The following is a 17,118-nucleotide window of genomic DNA, read 5'->3' on the forward strand; positions in this document are numbered from 1 at the left end:
CTCCGAGCAAAGACACTACAGGGGCCGGGCCGACCCAACATCCTTCCCCACCCCCCGGACACCTCCAGGGACAGCCCAAGGACCAGGTTATATGTCACCTAGGAGGGGGCTGGCGGCCTTCCCTGGGAGCTGGGCAAGGAGAACCACCAGCACCCAGCCATAGCCGCTGGTTTGGGACTTGAAAAGATGGAGGGTGCACACAGGCCTAGCATGTCGGGGCCCTGGCTTGTGTCGGCCGCCAGCACCTGCATCCCCCTGGCATGAAGCTGAGTGCAGGCTCCCGCCCCCGGGAGGGGTCACATGTCAGGCCCTGCCGACATGCGCGGGGGAGGGCAGCCGCAGGCGCGAGCAGCTTGGCTATTTGCAAAGCAGTGTCGGCGGACAAGCGATGGGCAGATGAGGGACCATTTCTAAGGAAGGGGCAGCCGGCCTGCGCTAGGCTGACTTCTCGGCGGCTTCCGTCTCCTGCTCCGACAGCTTCTCCTCCGACAGCACCGACATCCAGGGGGAAACGGCCCGGGTGACGCTCTGCTTGGCCAGGCTGCGGTGGTTGACGACCGTGTAGAGCTTCTCACGCACGCTTGCACCCTGCTCCGTGTAGTAGCTCTCCAGGCCCTCGGGGATGCACTGCGTGTTCTGGAAGGAACAGGGCACTGGGTGCTGAGGGATGCCTGAATCGGCTCCCCCAGCACCTGGCCCAGCCACACGCAGCCCGGCTCAGGTCTGGAAACTCCAAGCCGATGAGGCACGAAGCGAAGCAGCAGCAACCACTGGCTCCCGCGCCGAGATCCCAGCCCAGGGTCACCCCAGAGGCACATGGAGCTGGGGCGACGCCCACCCCTACAGATGCCCCTCCCCCCCCCCCACACACAGCCTACAGCTGCACCACATCCCCGTTCACTCCACAGCTGCCCACAGCCCCAGGTGATTTTCACTGTAACACCAGCGGCAGGAGTGTAAATGTGGACAGAGCTTGTTCCTGAGCTGAGGACAGGGGCATGTCCCGCAGGAAGGGGTGAGACCCTGGGAGCAGGAGGGTGGGCTGTGGCCTCATCTCTGCAAGCACTGTCGGGGCTCCAGAGGCAGGCCGGCAGGAAGGTGGGCACACCCTGCCCGGGGCTAACGGGAGAAGCCATGCCAGGACCCCCTTGCCATGGGTGGGGGCACCCTGTGCCAGCTCGGGGCCTCCCTCCCCGCAGCTCAGCCCCTGCCAGCTCCTGACCAGGCTCCAGCCCTGGCACACAGCAGCTGGGAGGCCGCAGGGAGGAAGGGACACGGGCAGCAGGGCAGCGGGCACCACGGCTCCCGGCAGCCTGGCCCCACCTGCCTCAGCCCTGCTCGCCCTCTCACCCTTGTGTTGACCCCCTGGGTGGGTGCACCTGGGTGTGCGTATGTGTGTGTGTGCGTGCATCCAGGTGCAAGGCACATGGCTGCTACATCCCTCCTCTGGGCCAAGCCCCGCCCCTTTCTGGGCCTGTTTCCCCCCGGGGAGAGAAGGGCCTGACATACGACTTGTCCCTGCAGGTCGCACTACCCCCCCCCCCCCGCCCCCGCCCAACACACACAGGGACCCTCATCTCAGAGCTGCCTGCATGGGGCTCGTCCCCAGGGTCCACTGCCCATCCCACTGCCCATGCTCCGCCCACCCCTGGGGCCTACCCCCTCCACCTCCTCCCCCCCCCCCCCACCTGTCCCTGCAGCGGGCTGCACTCACCCTGAGGACAAAGCCGTCGGGGCAGGTGCGGTCGTACTTGTACACCTTGTAGACAACCAGGAAGACCACGCAGGTGAGGAAGGCCAGGGCAAAGAGGACCAGCACGGACACCTGCAGGCAGAGCGATGTTCATGCGGTGGGATGAGGGCCCCAGCCACGTCCTTGTGGCTAGCCTGTGGCCGTCTGCCGCTCTGGACAGATGCGTCAGCCACATACGGACTCACTGCTGCCACGGCCCCTGGGCCTCTTCCGCTGCCGGGGCTCCCCGCTCCCCACCTGGCCCTTCACAGCCTCGGCATCCCCATCCCCCATCCTCTTGCCCAGCTCCCATTCGACCCCCATGGCCCGCCCTTCTCTGGCCTTCCTCCTGCTGTCCCTGTCTCCTGCCCAGGCTCCACCACTCCGTGACCCCCACCCAGCACTGGGGGACCAGGTATAGCCCCCCACATGCAGATGGGGAGCCGCACTCTGGTCCTGGGAGGCTGGGACAGCACGAGGAGGGCCAGCCAGAGGGTGAGGGTGCCCAGGGCAGGCCCTTCCAGTCAGCCTGGGAGCTGGGCTCTGGGGGTGTACTGAGCCACCCAGGGAGGGGAGAGGACTGTGCTCTCAGGCCAGGAACGGTTGTTCTCACGCTGACACCACTAGCATTCCCCACCGCACTCAGACCATACCACTCGCACAGCAGAGCCCTCAGCCCAGGCCAGCATCCCCAGTCACACACTCCGTTAGGTGTCTGGGTATTGCCACAGTAGCATCTGAGTATTGTCTAATTACTGTCCAGATACTATCTGGGTGATGTCCAGGCACCATCAGGGAGCTGTCTGGGTATTGCCCAGGTAACATCTGGGTATCATCCAGGTATCATGAAGGTACTACCGTCTGGGTACCATCCAGGAACCATGCAGTTACTACTGTCTGGATACCATCCCAGGTACCATACAGTACTATGGGTACTATGAAGGTACCATGCAGGTTCCACTGTCTGGGTACCATCCAGGTACCATGCGGGTTCCATTAGCCAGGTACCATGCGGGTTCTACTGACTGGGTACCATCCGGGTACCATGCAGGTACTACTGACCCGGTAATGTCCAGGTACCATCCAGGTACCACCTAGATATCATTAGACACATTCAGGTACACCAGCCTGTTCCACACTCACCCCAGCTGCCTGCTGGTGGCATCTAGGAAGGGCCAAGGCAGTGCTGGGACTGACCCCACATCAGACTAGCAGGACTGCAATTAACAGGCCCGACCTCCTTCCCACCCCTCTGCAGTTCACTAGGGGGAGTTTGACTCTAAGAGAAGGTCCGTGACACATGAAAGGTTAGGAAGCACTGTCAGACTATAATCTCAACAAGCATTAGCAAAATGAATTTCACAATGACCAAAGGGACCAGACACCACCATTGTGGACTTGTCCCCAGAATGCAAGGATGGTTCAACGTCCAAAGACCAATATGAGGGCCGAGAGACAGTGTGAGGGGGTGGCGCATGCAAGAGACCTGGCTTCCACCCCAGCACTGCATGGCCCCCTGAGCACCCCCAAGATATAAAAGTGTCACACATACCTATGACATCACCAAAATCACAGCAGAAATGGAAACACAGAAAATATGTTTGACAAAACAACATCCATTTGTGACTTTCAAGTGACCAGAGTACATCTAGAGAAATGACATCGGGTCATAAGCAAAAAGCTGGCGTCCTCTCAGCACTAAGAAGCCAAAGGTTGATCTCTAAGATCAGGAGCTCAGCCATGCCTACACCTGCCACCCTGATTTGGTGTAGCAGTGGATTCCAGCCTGCAGACCAGCACTGGCCCCTCCAAGGTGGTCGGAAAATGCCAGCCAGAGCCAGCCAGCAAGAGAAAGGAGTGACCACTGCAGGCTGCCATGAGTACAAACACTGCCCAAAAGACCTGCTACATGAACTCAGTAAAGTTTATCCTAATCAAATACAAACCACGAAAATCAGATGTAGGTCCAGAACAAATAACCACCAGGTACAATAATCCCCCCCACGTAAACTGCTTTAGAAATAATAATATACCTCGGAGTGAATTTATCCAAGGAGTGTATACCAAAAAGTGTATGTCAAAAGTGAGAGATATTTCATGAAAGAAGCAGAAGACACAAAAATTCTGTGCTCACAGATCAGAGTTCATGTTGTTAAAAGGACTGGATTATCTAACGCAATCTATACTTGGTGTGCTATCAAAATGACAATGACATTTTCCACAAAAATTTTTTAAAAACTGCTAAAAACAGCACCACAAAATGCTAGAAAGATAACAATCTCGAGAAGAACAATGCTCAAGTTCTGCTTCCTGAACTTCAAATGTAACACAAAATTATAATCATCCGAACCATTTGGTTCTACAAGGAAAAGACAATTTAGGACAGAATTGAGAACCCAGAAATAAACTCATGTTCTGGTGGCCCGTCTCCAGGTGAGCTAAGGCCACAGTGGGGCCGGGCCTGGCCACACTTGCTGCTGGGAAGTGGTATCACGTGCAGAAACGTAAAACAGACTTGGAAGACCCGGAAACAGCCAGTCCGTGAGGAAAACAAGGGGTTAAGCCTTAGGGCTGACACCAGAACTGAAACCACAAATGCCAACAATCTGATGCAGCAAGAGCATCGAATCTAAAAGAAAACAAGTGAGAAGGGCCTGACCAATCAAGCCAGCTGTGAACGAAGCAACACAACAGCAAAGTGAACGCTGGTCAAAGACCTGAACAGGCGCGCGCGCACACACACACACACACACACACACACACAGCCAGCAGGTACAGGCAGGCGCTCATCATCTACTCAGAACCCTATGGAGAGGGCACCCTAACCCTCGGACAGCAGCATTAGCAGGAATGAGGGCCGGGCCACAGGGGACCTGGGGGCCTTCCCTGGCACCACAGGGGCTCCCGAGCACAGAGTGGGGAGTAGCCTCTGAGGACTGAGGTATGGCCCCCCAAAACAAAAAGAAGTGGCGGTGGAGAGAAGGGCATTGTGTGGGTGGGACTGGCAGCTGGGCAGCCATGGTGGACATGGAGCCCATTATTCCAGATCACTCAGGAAACAACTGCTGTATGACTTGGCCGTCCTGCTTCTGGGGGTTCATCAGAGAAATGTAAATGCTGATCTGAGAAGACCTATGGCTTGCCCTGGTCACTGCAGCCGCATTTGTAATAGCCACATGACACAAGCTAGGCAAACTTCGGTGGGTGAATGATAAAGAAAATGTGGAGATAAAGGGGGACTGGAACATTACTCAGCCAGGAAAAGGATGTGGAGCATTTGCAACAATGTGGACAACCTTCATGCTACATGATTACCCATCAGGGAGAGGCAAACACTGCAGGAGCTCAGTTACAAGTGAAGCACTAACACCCCAAACCCAGTCCCAGCACAGACAAGTGGCTTTAGGGATGGGGGCTGGCTGGGGGTGGACAAGATGGGTAAAAGGGGTCAGAGTACAGACACTGTGAGCCCGGGTAGCGCTGCTGTTCCTGGCACGGGTGTGTGGCTCCTGAAGTGACAGCAGATGGTGCGAATGCGTCAACACACACATGTAAGAGTCACCCGGGAGCTGGGAAGGGGCAGGACGAGGCCCTGGGCCCCACACTCCTCCTGCGACAGAACCCCCAGGGACTCATAGGAGCTCTATGCCCTTGCATGTCCTTGTCCTCTGGTGTCAACCCGGGTTCTGCCAGGTGGTGTTACATCATCGAAAGGAAGAACGACAAAGGAGAAAGGCAGGTAGAGTACACAGGCAGATGAGGGAGGCTTCTAGGAGGTGGTGTCTGCAGTGCATCGGGCAAGTGCAAGGGACATGGACATGGGAGTGTGAGGGGACCATCCGCTCAGGTCATTGGGCCATTAACAATTTAACTTTCCAGGGCGGATGCTGGCCTGGCTTGCAGCGAGCACCATTCATCCCCGTCCATCCCCAGCACCATCTGATCCCTGAGCCCCACTAGGGGTGGCCCAAACAACCTAAATTAAACTCAATCTAAATGTTCGGGGGTGACCCCAACTCTCGAGCCCCCGTATTCTTTCTGACTGTCCCGTGGGGGCCTGCAGTGGGGGCAGTGCCCAGGGCCCAGGAAGGGCCTTCGCCCTAGCCAACTGGACATGGGGGACAGCGTGTCTGGTCTGGGGGACCCCGCCTAGCAGTGCCCAGGCCACTCCCGATGGTGCGTGGGGGACAGCACAGGGGTCTGACTCTTGCTTCCACCTTGATGGGCGTCATGACCCCTGGCCCTGGCCCCAACTTCTCAGGGCAGACCCCGAGAGTCCCTGACGCCTGCTGCCGCTGACACAGCCCCCCACTACATCGGTGTGCAGAGGGAAGGAGCTTTCTGCTGAGTCGGGGCTGCCCCCTGAGCTTCCCTGCCTCGGGGGCCCCACTTGAGGCCCACAGGAACCTGAACACTACAGCCTCTGCAAAATGCTGGGCTGAATGTCACAGGGACTCCAAGGGCATCTCTGGGGCCCCCAGCTCTGCCCACCCCAGATGCCACCAGCCTTGAGGCAGCAGAGGCGGGGCCCAAGGGCCTAGGACAACACATGAATATTTAACAGGCCCCTCCTGAGTGACGTAGCCGGTTCCAGGCAGCCCAAGGTCCCTGCAGGACAGGGCGGGAGAGAAGGACACAGGCCTCAGCATCACGCTGGGGCTGCCATGACCCCGTGGTCACACCCAGCAGAGGCTCCTCCAACCCGGCTCTGATGAGCAGTTGCATGAGGCCGACCTTGGCTCCAAGGCCTCAGCCCAAGCCGACTGGGCCACAGAAGGTTCCTAAGCCCCTGCTTGGTCCTAAAGCAGCCTGGGTGCTGATGGGAAAGTCCTTAAGCGTGTGCGTGATGATGCTTCTGCATCCTGAGCGGGGGATGGAGGGGCAGCCCCAGGGGGTAGCGCCCTGTCCACACATGCTTCTCGGCAGCTGGTCTGTGGTGGCGACACCCTCCAGTTAACCAAGACCTCTCGGGAAACTGAGACTGGGGATCATGGTTAGAGGAGGTGGCATGGGGGGGGCCCTCTGGGACACCAGAGCCAAGAGTCGGCTGTTGCCTAGCAACCCGCCTAGCAACCGCAGCCCAGGTGATCTCTGAGTCACATCCTCGAGGACCCAGGGCACCCCACCCCAGCCCCTGGGGCCTTCTCGGAGCCTGTGCGACTGAGTTACAGCCCTTGCTCAGGTCATGCAGACACGGGCTGCCCCAGACAGCAGGGCACCCTGGGCAGGATGAGGAAGATGCTCCATGTGCTCCTTTGAGCCCCTGCTGGTGGGGGGCCCGCCATTCCCGAGGCGCAGGCAGAGACCCTCCAGCGTGCCTCTCTGGAGACACTAGGGTCGCGAGGTCCTAATGCAGGAGGCCCCATGTGCACCCCCAGAGAGATGGGGGCCCTTCCCCACCCAGCAGGGCCTCCAGGCGAGGGTGAGAGCTTCCACAGAGCAAGGGCCACTCAGGTCCAGCCACTGTCCCCCACTGACCCTGTGACCCTGTCCCGCATGGGGCAGGGGCAGCCCCAGGTCCAGAAACAGGGTCCAGCTCACGGCCCCTGGACTCAGACTGAGCCTGGTCAGCCACTGAGGACCAAAGGGGAAGTGAGGCCTTCATGGGTACGTTCTGCATCTGCTGACCCCCCCAGCCCCTGTGCCAACTCTGGGCGAGGGCCACCCCACTTATGCTGTCGGGACACCTGCTCCTCCGAGCAGGACACAAAGGCCAGACTCTGGGCGTCCAAGCAAGCCTGGATATGGACCTGCTACTGGGTGCTCCCGGAGTCAGGTGAAGGTCATGGCACCACCCCGCAGGGCGGCTGAGGGCCTCTGGAAACCTGTCTCCAGGAGGAGCCTGGGCCTCGGTTTCCCTAGGGCAGGCCTCCAGAAGGGTTATGTAAGGTGAGCTGGCTGTGATTGGGTCACAGCCAGCTCACCTTCGGGAGGGGATCCCAGGGGACTTTCTGGAGGAGGTGATGCCAGAACTGGCCCTGGAGGGAACAGGAAGGGGTGGGGGCAGGGGACAGCTGCAAGGGGACCCTGGTCAGTGAGGACAGAAGACAAGGGGGGAGCACCCAAACCCCCTAGGACAGCACCAGGAGTGCAAGACCCTCATCTGGAGGAGGTCTCCTCAGACAGAGGCAGAGGCTAAGAACGCGGGCACAGAGGGTCCACGGGGAGAAATGGGAGGGGGGAGTAGGTGCAGGCTCTGGGCAGGGGCTCCACCCCTAGGCTCCTGCAGTGATCATGGTGACCAGACAATCAGTGCCGCCCCGTCCCCAGAGCCTTGTTGGGGACCAGAGGAGCAGTGCCTGGGGACCTAGCTGCATGCGGGGGTGGGGCCGAGGTGGGGGCGGGGCCTCGATGGGGGTGGGGTGAGCTCAGTGACTCCCCAGGCACCTCCCACACACCTGAGCACCAACGGGCCAGGCAGGTGGGACCCTTGCGCATCACAGCAGGACCCACGTGGCCACGGGTAAGTCCACGAGATATGGAGGTCCCGGACCACCATGTGGGACCCAGGCCTGGACAGGGCAGGCGGGGAGAGCAGCTGAGGAGGCCACAGGCTGTGGCACAGGACACCCGGGGGCCGTCACTGTGCACCCATGGGACTCCTGCCTGAGCGCACACATGCCCCTAGGGGTGAAGCGGGTGGCTCAGATGCACACACATACACACCAGACAGAGCCCCAGGAAGGAGGCTCTGCCCAGTTCCCCCAGTTATCACCACCTCCAGAGGGTCCACCAAGATTCCCCAGGACATACAAACAGACAAAGGGGGCGTGGGAACTGCAGGGTGCACAACACCCCCAACACACAGGGAGATGACATTGGCCAAGGCCGCGCCCCGGGGTTCCCTTTAGGATCTGGGGGAGCACCAGTCTCTTGAGTCCGGCTTCACTACCCAAACTGGGAGCTGCAGCTCTCCACCCCCGGGTTCCTGCTCGGGTTCCCGCCGGATCTTCCTGGGAGGCCAGGAGCGAGCACAAGCGCGGAGATGCGCCCCACCACCCCCAAGCCAGTAACGGAGATACCATCCCCCCACAGCTCGGGCCTGAACTGTCACACCAGGTATCACACGGGCTCCCCAAGCACCCCCAGCTGAACATGCATGTCAGCTGGGATGTGGCCCCCGGGGTCAGCAGTCCCACACCGCCCTCACCTTGAACCTCTCACTGACGCCCCGGCTGACGCTGACCGAGAACTCGGCGATGTGGGGCGGCCTGGCTTTGCCCTTCTTGCGCTCCGGCTCGTACTCCGTCTTGGTTTTCACCACCACCTGCAGTGGGGAGGGGGTGTCAGCGGGCGGACGGGATGGGCTGTGGTGAAGCCCCCCCAGCTGGGGTCTCCACACGGCTGGGAAGCACATTAAGCCCCCCGCTATCATCCTGGTGGGAGAGGAGAGACGGGAGCCCCGGGCTGGGCCCTTCTGTGGGACCTTTAGATGCTGGGGGTCTGTCCCACTCTGCCGTGCTCCCCACTTGCCCTGCCCCCCAGGTGTCCCCATCCACTCAGCCGCAGACTCTTCCTCCCTAGTCCCTCCCCACCCCACCCCCCACATTTGGACCCTGAGTTCTCTGCTGCACACAGGGTGCCCAGGCCGGTGGCCCGGAGTTTGGGGGAGACAGAGTTTGGAGGCTGCGTGCGATGGGGGACCTAGGAGCAGGAGAGGTGCGCAGCGGGGGGGAGGGGTGGGCAGCAGGCAGAGCTAAGATCCCGCCAAACAGCCTGGGGAGAGGGGCAACGCTGGGTGTCACTCCACAGGGACCCCGGGTGTCCTCAGATACACTCCTGCCTTCCCATCTGCTCTGTGCAGCCTGACCCCTGCACCCCACACCCATACCCCTGACCCCTGGCCCCCACACCCTGAACCCCATCCTGCCCCAGCCCAGTCAGCTGTGACCTTGAGCAGCTGCTGGAACCTCAGGGTTCCGAGCATGCAAGAGGTGGCAGGGAGTCCCCAGCACCCCGGGAAGGGCCAGTGTCCTCGGCAAGCACTGTACCCCAATCCCACATCTGCAACGTGGGGAGGGGGGAGGGGCATGCAGCCGCCCTGGCCACAGCCTAGGAGGGCCCCTGACCGCCTGCAGGGGATGGAGGCCCGCTGAGACTCCTCCCCAAACCCACAGGGGCTGGGCGCACTGGTTTGGCTGAGGGTCCCCGAGGAGCCGGCCCAGGCTCTGCTGTGGACATTGCGGGGGTCACTTGGAGGCCCAGGAAGGGGTGAGCTCAGCACCACCACGGGGCAGCAGGAAAACGCGCTGGTGACCTTGGCACATGGACGCCGCAGCCAGCCTCTCCTGCGAGCCCGCGGCCTCGGCCTCCCACTTTCTGGTCGCGCCCCGCCGACAGGAACATCCAGGACCCCTAGGTCCGGCCAGGCCGAGTGTCGGGGATCCCTGGGGCCCTCCGCAGGGGTGCCCAGGGGCCATGCACAACCCACAAAGCCTGAGCCGGGCGCGGCCAGGGGCGGCAGCGGCGGGGCGGGGGCCCGAGGTCGCCGCGGGGAGCCGCGTCCGCCTTGCTGGGGGCCAGAGCGGGAGAAACGGCGGGGCGGGGGCGGCGGTCTCGGAAGCGGGGGCTGCGGGCCCGGGAGCGGCTCCTGGCCTAGGTCGCGGGGCTGGGGCGCGGCCGCAGGGGTCCCTCACCTTGTCCGGGGGCGGGAACTGCAGCTGGCTGGCATCGAGCGGCGTCATGAGCGGGATGGTGTCGAAGCCATCCTCCAGCAGCGGCTGCTTGGCGCCCTTCTCCGCGAAGCTGCCCCCCAACTTCACCATCGTGCCGGGCCCCGAGGCTGCGCCTGCGGGCCGAGGGCGGGCGCGGCGGGTGGTGCTCGGCCCGGGCCCGGACAAAGCGCGCAGGGCGGGGGGCGCCGCCCTGCTCGGCCCCGCGCCCCGCCCGCGCGCTCCCCGCTGCGCCCCCCGCGCCCCCCGCGCCCGCAGCCCCCGCGCCCCGCGCCCGCGCCCGCGCCCGCGCTCACCCTGCCCGCCCGCAGTCCGCGCGCTCCGTCGCCCGCGCAGCAATGGCCGAGGCGGCGCCCCCGCGCCCTCGCCGCGCTCCCGGGGGTTCCCGCGCGCGGCCGCCGTGCGTGCGCCCCGCCTTGACGCAGCGCGCGGGAGCGCACAAAGGGCCCCCGCCCCCGGGACCCCGCGCGGGGCTCGCTGCGGACGGGAGGGGAGGGGGGCGCGCGCCGCGCAGGCCTGGGCGGAGGAGACCGACGCCCCCAGACCCGAGGCGGGGAGCGAGCCCCGAAACCCAGCGCGGACCCGCAGCCGCGCGCAACCGGGAGCGGGGGACCCTGGGATGACAACAATAAGAGGGCGCGCGGTGCGGCTGGAGGTGACTGGGGAGGAGGAGAGGGAGGAGGTATTTGCGCGCAGAGCACCTGCAGGGGGAGGGGGAGAAGGGCGGAGAGCCCTCCCCCAGTCCCACTTGTCTTGCCTGCGGGGCGCCGCAGTGGGGTCCCTGGGCCGCGATGGCAGCCACGGCGAAGGGGCAAGTGTCCTAGCCCTCGGGCACAGGGACAGCGGGGAGCCCACGGGTCTCCTCCACAGCTCCCTCGGAGGCCGGGAAAATCCTGCGGGCTTTCTGGATGAGGCCTTGGTCTCCTGGTGAGGAACAGGTCTGGGGAAGCTGCGCACAGAGGGAGGGGATCACCCCAGCGCATGGGGCTGTGTCACCAGGAGGAGGGGGCTTAGAGCAGCACCCAGGTGGAAGATGGGGGAGTAGGGCTCTCTGCACGGACTCTCCAGCCCCAGGCCCCCCCGAGTCCCTCTGACTCCCACAGGGTCTGTCAGCAGTCCAGGGGGAGATTCTCCCCAGGCCCCTAGAAGCAGTCTGCACAGGACTCAGGGGTCCCGAAGGGAGTGCACTGCAGACCTCCAGCCTAGGAGATGGGGTGAAGGGGCAACTGCAGGGGTGGGGGCGGGGTGTGGGCACCCAGCACAGGGGGCCACACAGTCCGCCCCCCTCCATCAAGACCCCTGCAGGGGAAGGAGGTTCAAACTGACTGTTTGGGGTCCAAGGTGACATATGGGGTGATGGTGCAACATGCTCGTGGCTCATGATCCCCCCATAAGCCAGTTACTCCGACATCAACACGTGGAGTAACAGACCTTTGTCCTGGAGACCCTGGACTGGCTCCGAGCACTCGCGGCACGGCTCCCCTGGCTGCCAAGTCAGTCTCTGAACCTGCTCCCCACCCCCCACCCCACTTGCCCATCCCTGCCTCCAGCAACCACCACCTCTGAGCTCCTCGTTGTGGAGTGTCCGGGTCCCTTGGCTGCATGACCCCGCCAGCCTGCCCCCACTGCCCCCAACAGTTCAGAGCCCAAATGCCGGACTTCATCCTGCTGCTGAGGCGCGGGCGGGCCCGTCTCCCTCCCCACCTCCCCGCTGGGTGGCTGCACAAAGGGCTTCATGTCTCCAGCCTCAGTTTCCCCTCCTGCAACATGGTGATAAGGAGAGAAACGGAACCTCCATCTGGCCGGCACTGTTGTGAGCCATTACCTAGAGGTTCGGGGTCGCCTCCTGCAGTGCTTGGGAGCCCCAGGGCCACTCCAGGCAATACTGGGCCACGCAGGGGCTCAGCCCGGCGCAGCACAAAGAGTCCAGCAGTGCTGGGGGAACTGGGGGCTCCCTACAACCCAGATGCCCCCCACGCTCCGCGCTGGCTGAGAACCGTTAAGCACTGTCATGGCGGCCGGAGAGAACAGGGATGAAGGTGCTGGCTTGCACACGCCAGACCAGGCTGTGGTCCCTGATGTCAGCATGGCATAGCTACCCCTAAGCAGCACCGGAGTGACCCTTGAACACAGCAGGGGAGGCCCCCCAAAAGTGAAGATAATCAAATGCTTCATGCTTTCACCCGGGTCCCACTTTGTGTTTTAGTCAGAGCAGAACACACTGCGGCCCTGGGCGCGGGCTTCGCATCAGTAGCTACATGGCAGGAGCACAGAGTGGGAGCACTTTAGAGTGGCCCCAAACTAAAATAAGCACTAAGAGCTCGTGGGGGGCATGGCGTAAGCGGAAGCGGCTCGTTGGTCTGGGGTGTGTCTCCAGGCAGCTCTGCCAGCCCCTCATGGCTTCCACTCACTGAATTTTAATCAGCCGCTTTCCAGACATGACCCTGGGCCTTGGGAAGGGCCGTGTGGCTGCCGGAGCGTTTCGCCTGCATTCAGCCTGTTTTCATCAGCAGCCTGGGGGCTCTCACTTGTCCGTGCTAGGGGCGTCAGCGGCCAGGCCTCACTGTCCTGGAAACATGGTGGACAATCCTCAGGGCCAGCTTGGGACCCCTCTGGCCTTTCCGGTTCATCTCTTCCTTCCTTCTACTTTGGGGCCAGAGCTAGCAGTGCCCAAGGGTGAATCTGGACTCCAGGGCTCCCCTGTGGTGCTCAGGGTTGCTCAGGCCCCCAGGCCCCCAGCACACTGAACGAGCACTCAGCAGCAGCGGGCTTTCTCCCTGTCCCTGCACCCACTCAAGAAGCACAGCTCGCTCAGGGCTCAGAATCGCTCCTTCTGGCGGCACAGGGCAATGCTGCCCACCAGCACCCCGGGACGCACCTTCTGGGTTGGCTGGCATTTCTGGAACTGCCTTTTATCAGGAATATTTAGAAGCATGGAGATTTCCCTCAGGCGTCCAGACGTCCTGCTGTCTCGGGAAACACAGATCAGCTTTTTCGGGATAAGGGGTCACACCCGCACCGCACATGCCTCCCCAACTCCCTGCATGGCTTGGCGCCTCACCACAGCAGCTGAGCCCCCTGAGCTCTACTCCAGCCTGTAACTTCTGCTGCGGGCAGGGAAACGGGCCAAGCAGAACGTTCCTGGGGCCAGGCATGGGGACAGGGAAGCACATGTGTCCAGCTGGGCCTGGGAGCTGGGTCAGCCATGGGCTACGGGATGAGGGTGGGGGGTAGGGAGGAGATGGAGGAGGGAGGGGGAGGAGGAGGAGACTAGAGCAGAAGTCCCGCAGTTGGGGGGATAAGGATGGCGGGGTTAGGATGGGGGCGGGAACGGGGACAGCCACTGGAAAACACACCTCGTGACTGTCTTCCTTCCTGTTTCCGGGGAGCCACTCCCAGTTGTGCTCAGGGGCCACGCAGTGCTGGAGCCCCTCAGCCAGACCCACACTCCAGCCCCTCATTAACCATTTTGAGAGGGACTGGGGCACCCCCAGCTGTGCTCAGGTATCACTCCTGCTGGTGCTCAGAGTGGACCTGAGTGGTACCGGGGATCGAACCAGGTTGGGCCGCAGGCACCAGTGCCCTTGCCACTGTACCATTACTCCTGCCCTTGGTGGGAGCATTTTAAAGATCATCTGCCTGGGGCTGGGGAGACAGTGCAAAGGGCAGGGGTCTGCCGAGAACAAGGCCCTGGGTTCGATCCCCTGGAGTCGCTCTGCCCCGTTTTGCTCTGGTTTGGGGGCAGCCGTGCCAGTGGTGAGAGGTGGGATCTTACAGAGGCCGAGTGCCGACGCTCGCCGCAGCTGGGATGGATGGGGTGGGGGCTCATGCTCCACTGAGGCCAGGCTGGAGCGGCCCTTTTCTGCGTTGGGCCGGAGGATGCCCCAGCTGCAGTGGCCGGGATCTGCCGGTGGCTTTGGTTGTCTTTACAGAATCGGCCACTTAAGTGACTGTGCTCCCTTGCCCCACGGTGGCTTTGCTGTGTATCGTGGTGTTCCCCCCTCTCCCCCTGCCAAGAAGTGTGGCCCGGAAGCTGAAGGAAGGAGCCTGGTTCTGCATTGCGGGTCCTCTCACTTCCTGGGGAGCCCCTGAGGGTGTCTGTGGGCAGTAGACCCTTCCTCGTATGGGGTGGGGGACCCGGCAGTGGGCCGGGGGTCCCTTTCCTCCTGGACAGCTGTGTTCTGGGTCAGGAGTGCCTGGGCAGCCTCTGCGCATGACTAGGGCCTAATTATACCTGAGCGACCTCATTTCCAAATAGAGCCACAAGCTGGGCCCTGGGGGCTGGCGGGCGGGGGGTTTCCACTTACGGATCTTTGTGGGACACAGGGCCTCACCGCATCCCCAAGGCCTACTGGCTCTTCTCGGGGTCAATGTTGCTACTGGCTTGGGCGCCCCAGAACCTTCTCTCTTCCCCCTCGGAGCCCCAATTCCCCCAGGGGCCACCCTAGGGCTGGGCCTTGACCTAGGGAGCTGGGGATCGCCCATATGCAGAACCCACACCAACCCCTGCGTCCTAGAATGTTCTAGATCATGTTCCTGTGTTTCTTGGGTCTGAACAGCAGAGAACATAGGAGCTCTCTGGCTCCCCTCCCCATGCCCCTCCACGCCAGTGGTCCTTGTCTCTCCTCCTCGGGCCTTGGGGGTCCCACTGAGCCCCTTAGACTCAAGGCTGGCAGGGGAGAGAAGGGTGAGGGGCCGCAACACAGCTGCTCTGCCCTTGTCAGTGACCCGGCGGTGACATGTCCCTGGCCAGGCCCCAAGGCATGAATAGGAGGAAGGGGCCTTTACGTGGCCCTCCCTAGGCGTGAGTGGATGCCCCCTCCCTGAAATATGGGCGCCTTGGAGGCTCCAGGGAGGGTGACGATCCCTGCCAGGTCAGGGATCTTTGTCTGCATGTGTGTGTATCTGTACATGTATGTGTGTCTGTGCACGCATGTGTGTTTGTGCATGTATGTGTGTGTATGTTGGGTGGGGGAGAGGCCACTGCTGGGCCGCTCGTGTCTGAGAATCGTGAGTCAATTCAGTCACAGGCTTACCTGGCTCCCCGCTCTCCTCAGGCCCCACGCCACCCCCTCGCTCTGTTCATGAACTGGACGGCACCCCTCCCCCCCATCCCAGGTGTCACTGTATTCAGAGCTAGGACTGGAAGGAATCAAGGCATACAGGCAAAAACGAGGTCACTGGGGTGACCGTGACCCAGTCCAGTCTGGCGGCTGTCCCATGGGATGACCCAGACACTGACACGCAGGGGGACAGCCATGTGAGAGTGTGCGGAAGAGGGCCACACATCAGGAGAGGGCCTCACTGGGGGTCCTAAGAGAACCAGCCCTGTGTTCCCTGGGCGCCCCTGGGGGACCGTGTGGAGCTGCCCACAGCCAGGCTCCCAGTAGGAAGGCAGAAGCGTGTCTCCCTGGAGACAAACCTTTCCTTTCAGATGTGTTCAAAATAATTTCCCAAGGCTGGAGGCGCAGGATAGCAGGGCGGGTGCTGGTATAGCACGCAGTCAGCCGAGGTTCGATCCCCAGCACCCCATGTGGTCCCCTGAGCACCGCCAGGAGTAATCTGAGTATCACCGGGCGTGGCCCCTGAACAAACAAACCAAACAGTAACTGGCTTTTGCTAGGATTTCAGGAAAAACAGTACAGGTCATTTGAAAAGAAGTGTCCCTGGCTTAGAGCCGGCTGCATCTCTGTGTGCCAGCTCTGAGCCAGACTGCTGGGTGTGAGGAGGGCAGCGGTGAGCAGGGGAAACTGAGTCAGGCACCCAGGGTTGCTGCGGGGCTGCTGAGCACTCACTCCCTTGGAAGTAGGTTTTCTCCCCTGAAACCAGGTTGGGCAGTGAGGACTGGACCCAGCTGCCTGTTGGGGTGACAAAGGCCCGGAGGAAGAAGGGCCGGAGCTCATCCAGCCTTTCTGGGGCTGCCTGTGGCTGGACCCGGCTATGCACTGTCCCGGAAGAGGTGGCAGGACCCAGCTGTGCCAGGTGTGCCAAGACTGCCGCGGGGAGTGTGGCGGCTGCGTCTGGGTCTGGGCAGCACTGTGCCAGCCCAGGGACCACCCAGTCAGCACTTGGCTCCCGCAGCAGGGTATGTGTGCATGTGTGTGCGTGTGTGCGTGCTGCTCCTGGGGCGGGCTCTCTTCCTGCCACATACAGTTGCCTTTTCGGCCCTGAGGGTGCCGCCGGCGTCTGGTGAGGACCGTTCTGTGGGATCACGGCCTCCCTTATGGCCTCACTTCACCTCACGGTGGTCTCCAGAGTCACTTTGGGTGTGAGTGGGGGTGGGGGCGGGCACACAAATCAGTGCCCATCCCGGTCTCTGCACAGAACTTAGCTCTTGGCTCTTCCTCGGGCCCACAACCCTGATCCTCTTCACCTGACCTCCAGGTCCTGTGCCGGATCCCCACAACAGGCCTTGGGCTGGGGCTCTGCAGCGCCTCCTGCAGGGCGCAGCGGGAATGCCATGGGCCAGGCGGCCTCAGCTCTGGCTCCAGAACCCTGAGAGCGCAGGGCGCCTGGCCAGGTGTGTCCTGACAGCAATGGGCTCTATTGCTACCTGGTGACTGGCAGAAAAGCAGCCGCAGAGTCCCTCGCCAACTTCAGGATACTTTGAGCCCCTGGCGCCAGGTCCGTCAGGCCATCCCCAGGCTGGGCTAACTTGGACCGAAGAGCTCACACAAGAGGGATTCATTCTCCCATGCCTCGCAGCAACAAACT

The 17,118-nt window shown here is 62.3% G+C and overlaps 1 protein-coding gene across 1 annotated transcript; it reads right to left on the bottom strand.

Annotated features, from left to right (window-relative positions):
- Positions 1-416: 416 nt before the first annotated feature.
- On the bottom strand, positions 417-10,527 carry NSG1 (neuronal vesicle trafficking associated 1). The gene is made up of 4 exons (XM_056132839.1): positions 10,369-10,527; positions 8,883-8,999; positions 1,715-1,825; positions 417-636 (listed from the first exon to the last, which is right to left on the bottom strand). Exons 1-4 carry the CDS (start codon positions 10,495-10,497, stop codon positions 436-438), a joined length of 558 nt encoding a protein of 185 aa, XP_055988814.1. The 5' UTR covers positions 10,498-10,527; the 3' UTR covers positions 417-435.
- Positions 10,528-17,118: the final 6,591 nt, after the last annotated feature.

The sequence above is a fragment of the Sorex fumeus genome, unplaced genomic scaffold (assembly GCF_029834395.1).
Source record: "Sorex fumeus unplaced genomic scaffold, SorFum_2.1 ptg000095l, whole genome shotgun sequence".
NCBI lineage: Eukaryota > Metazoa > Chordata > Mammalia > Eulipotyphla > Soricidae > Sorex > Sorex fumeus.

Coding starts and splice junctions, on each gene's coding strand:
- NSG1 (XM_056132839.1), bottom strand. CDS start 10,497: ATGGTGAAGTTGGGGGGCAGCTTCGCGGAGAAGGGCGCCAAGCAGCCG. Junction 9,000..10,368: donor AGTTCCCGCCCCCGGACAAG/GTGAGGGACCCC, acceptor TCCCCACTGCAG/GTGGTGGTGAAAACCAAGAC. Junction 1,826..8,882: donor GCGTCAGTGAGAGGTTCAAG/GTGAGGGCGGTG, acceptor CTCTGCCTGCAG/GTGTCCGTGCTGGTCCTCTT.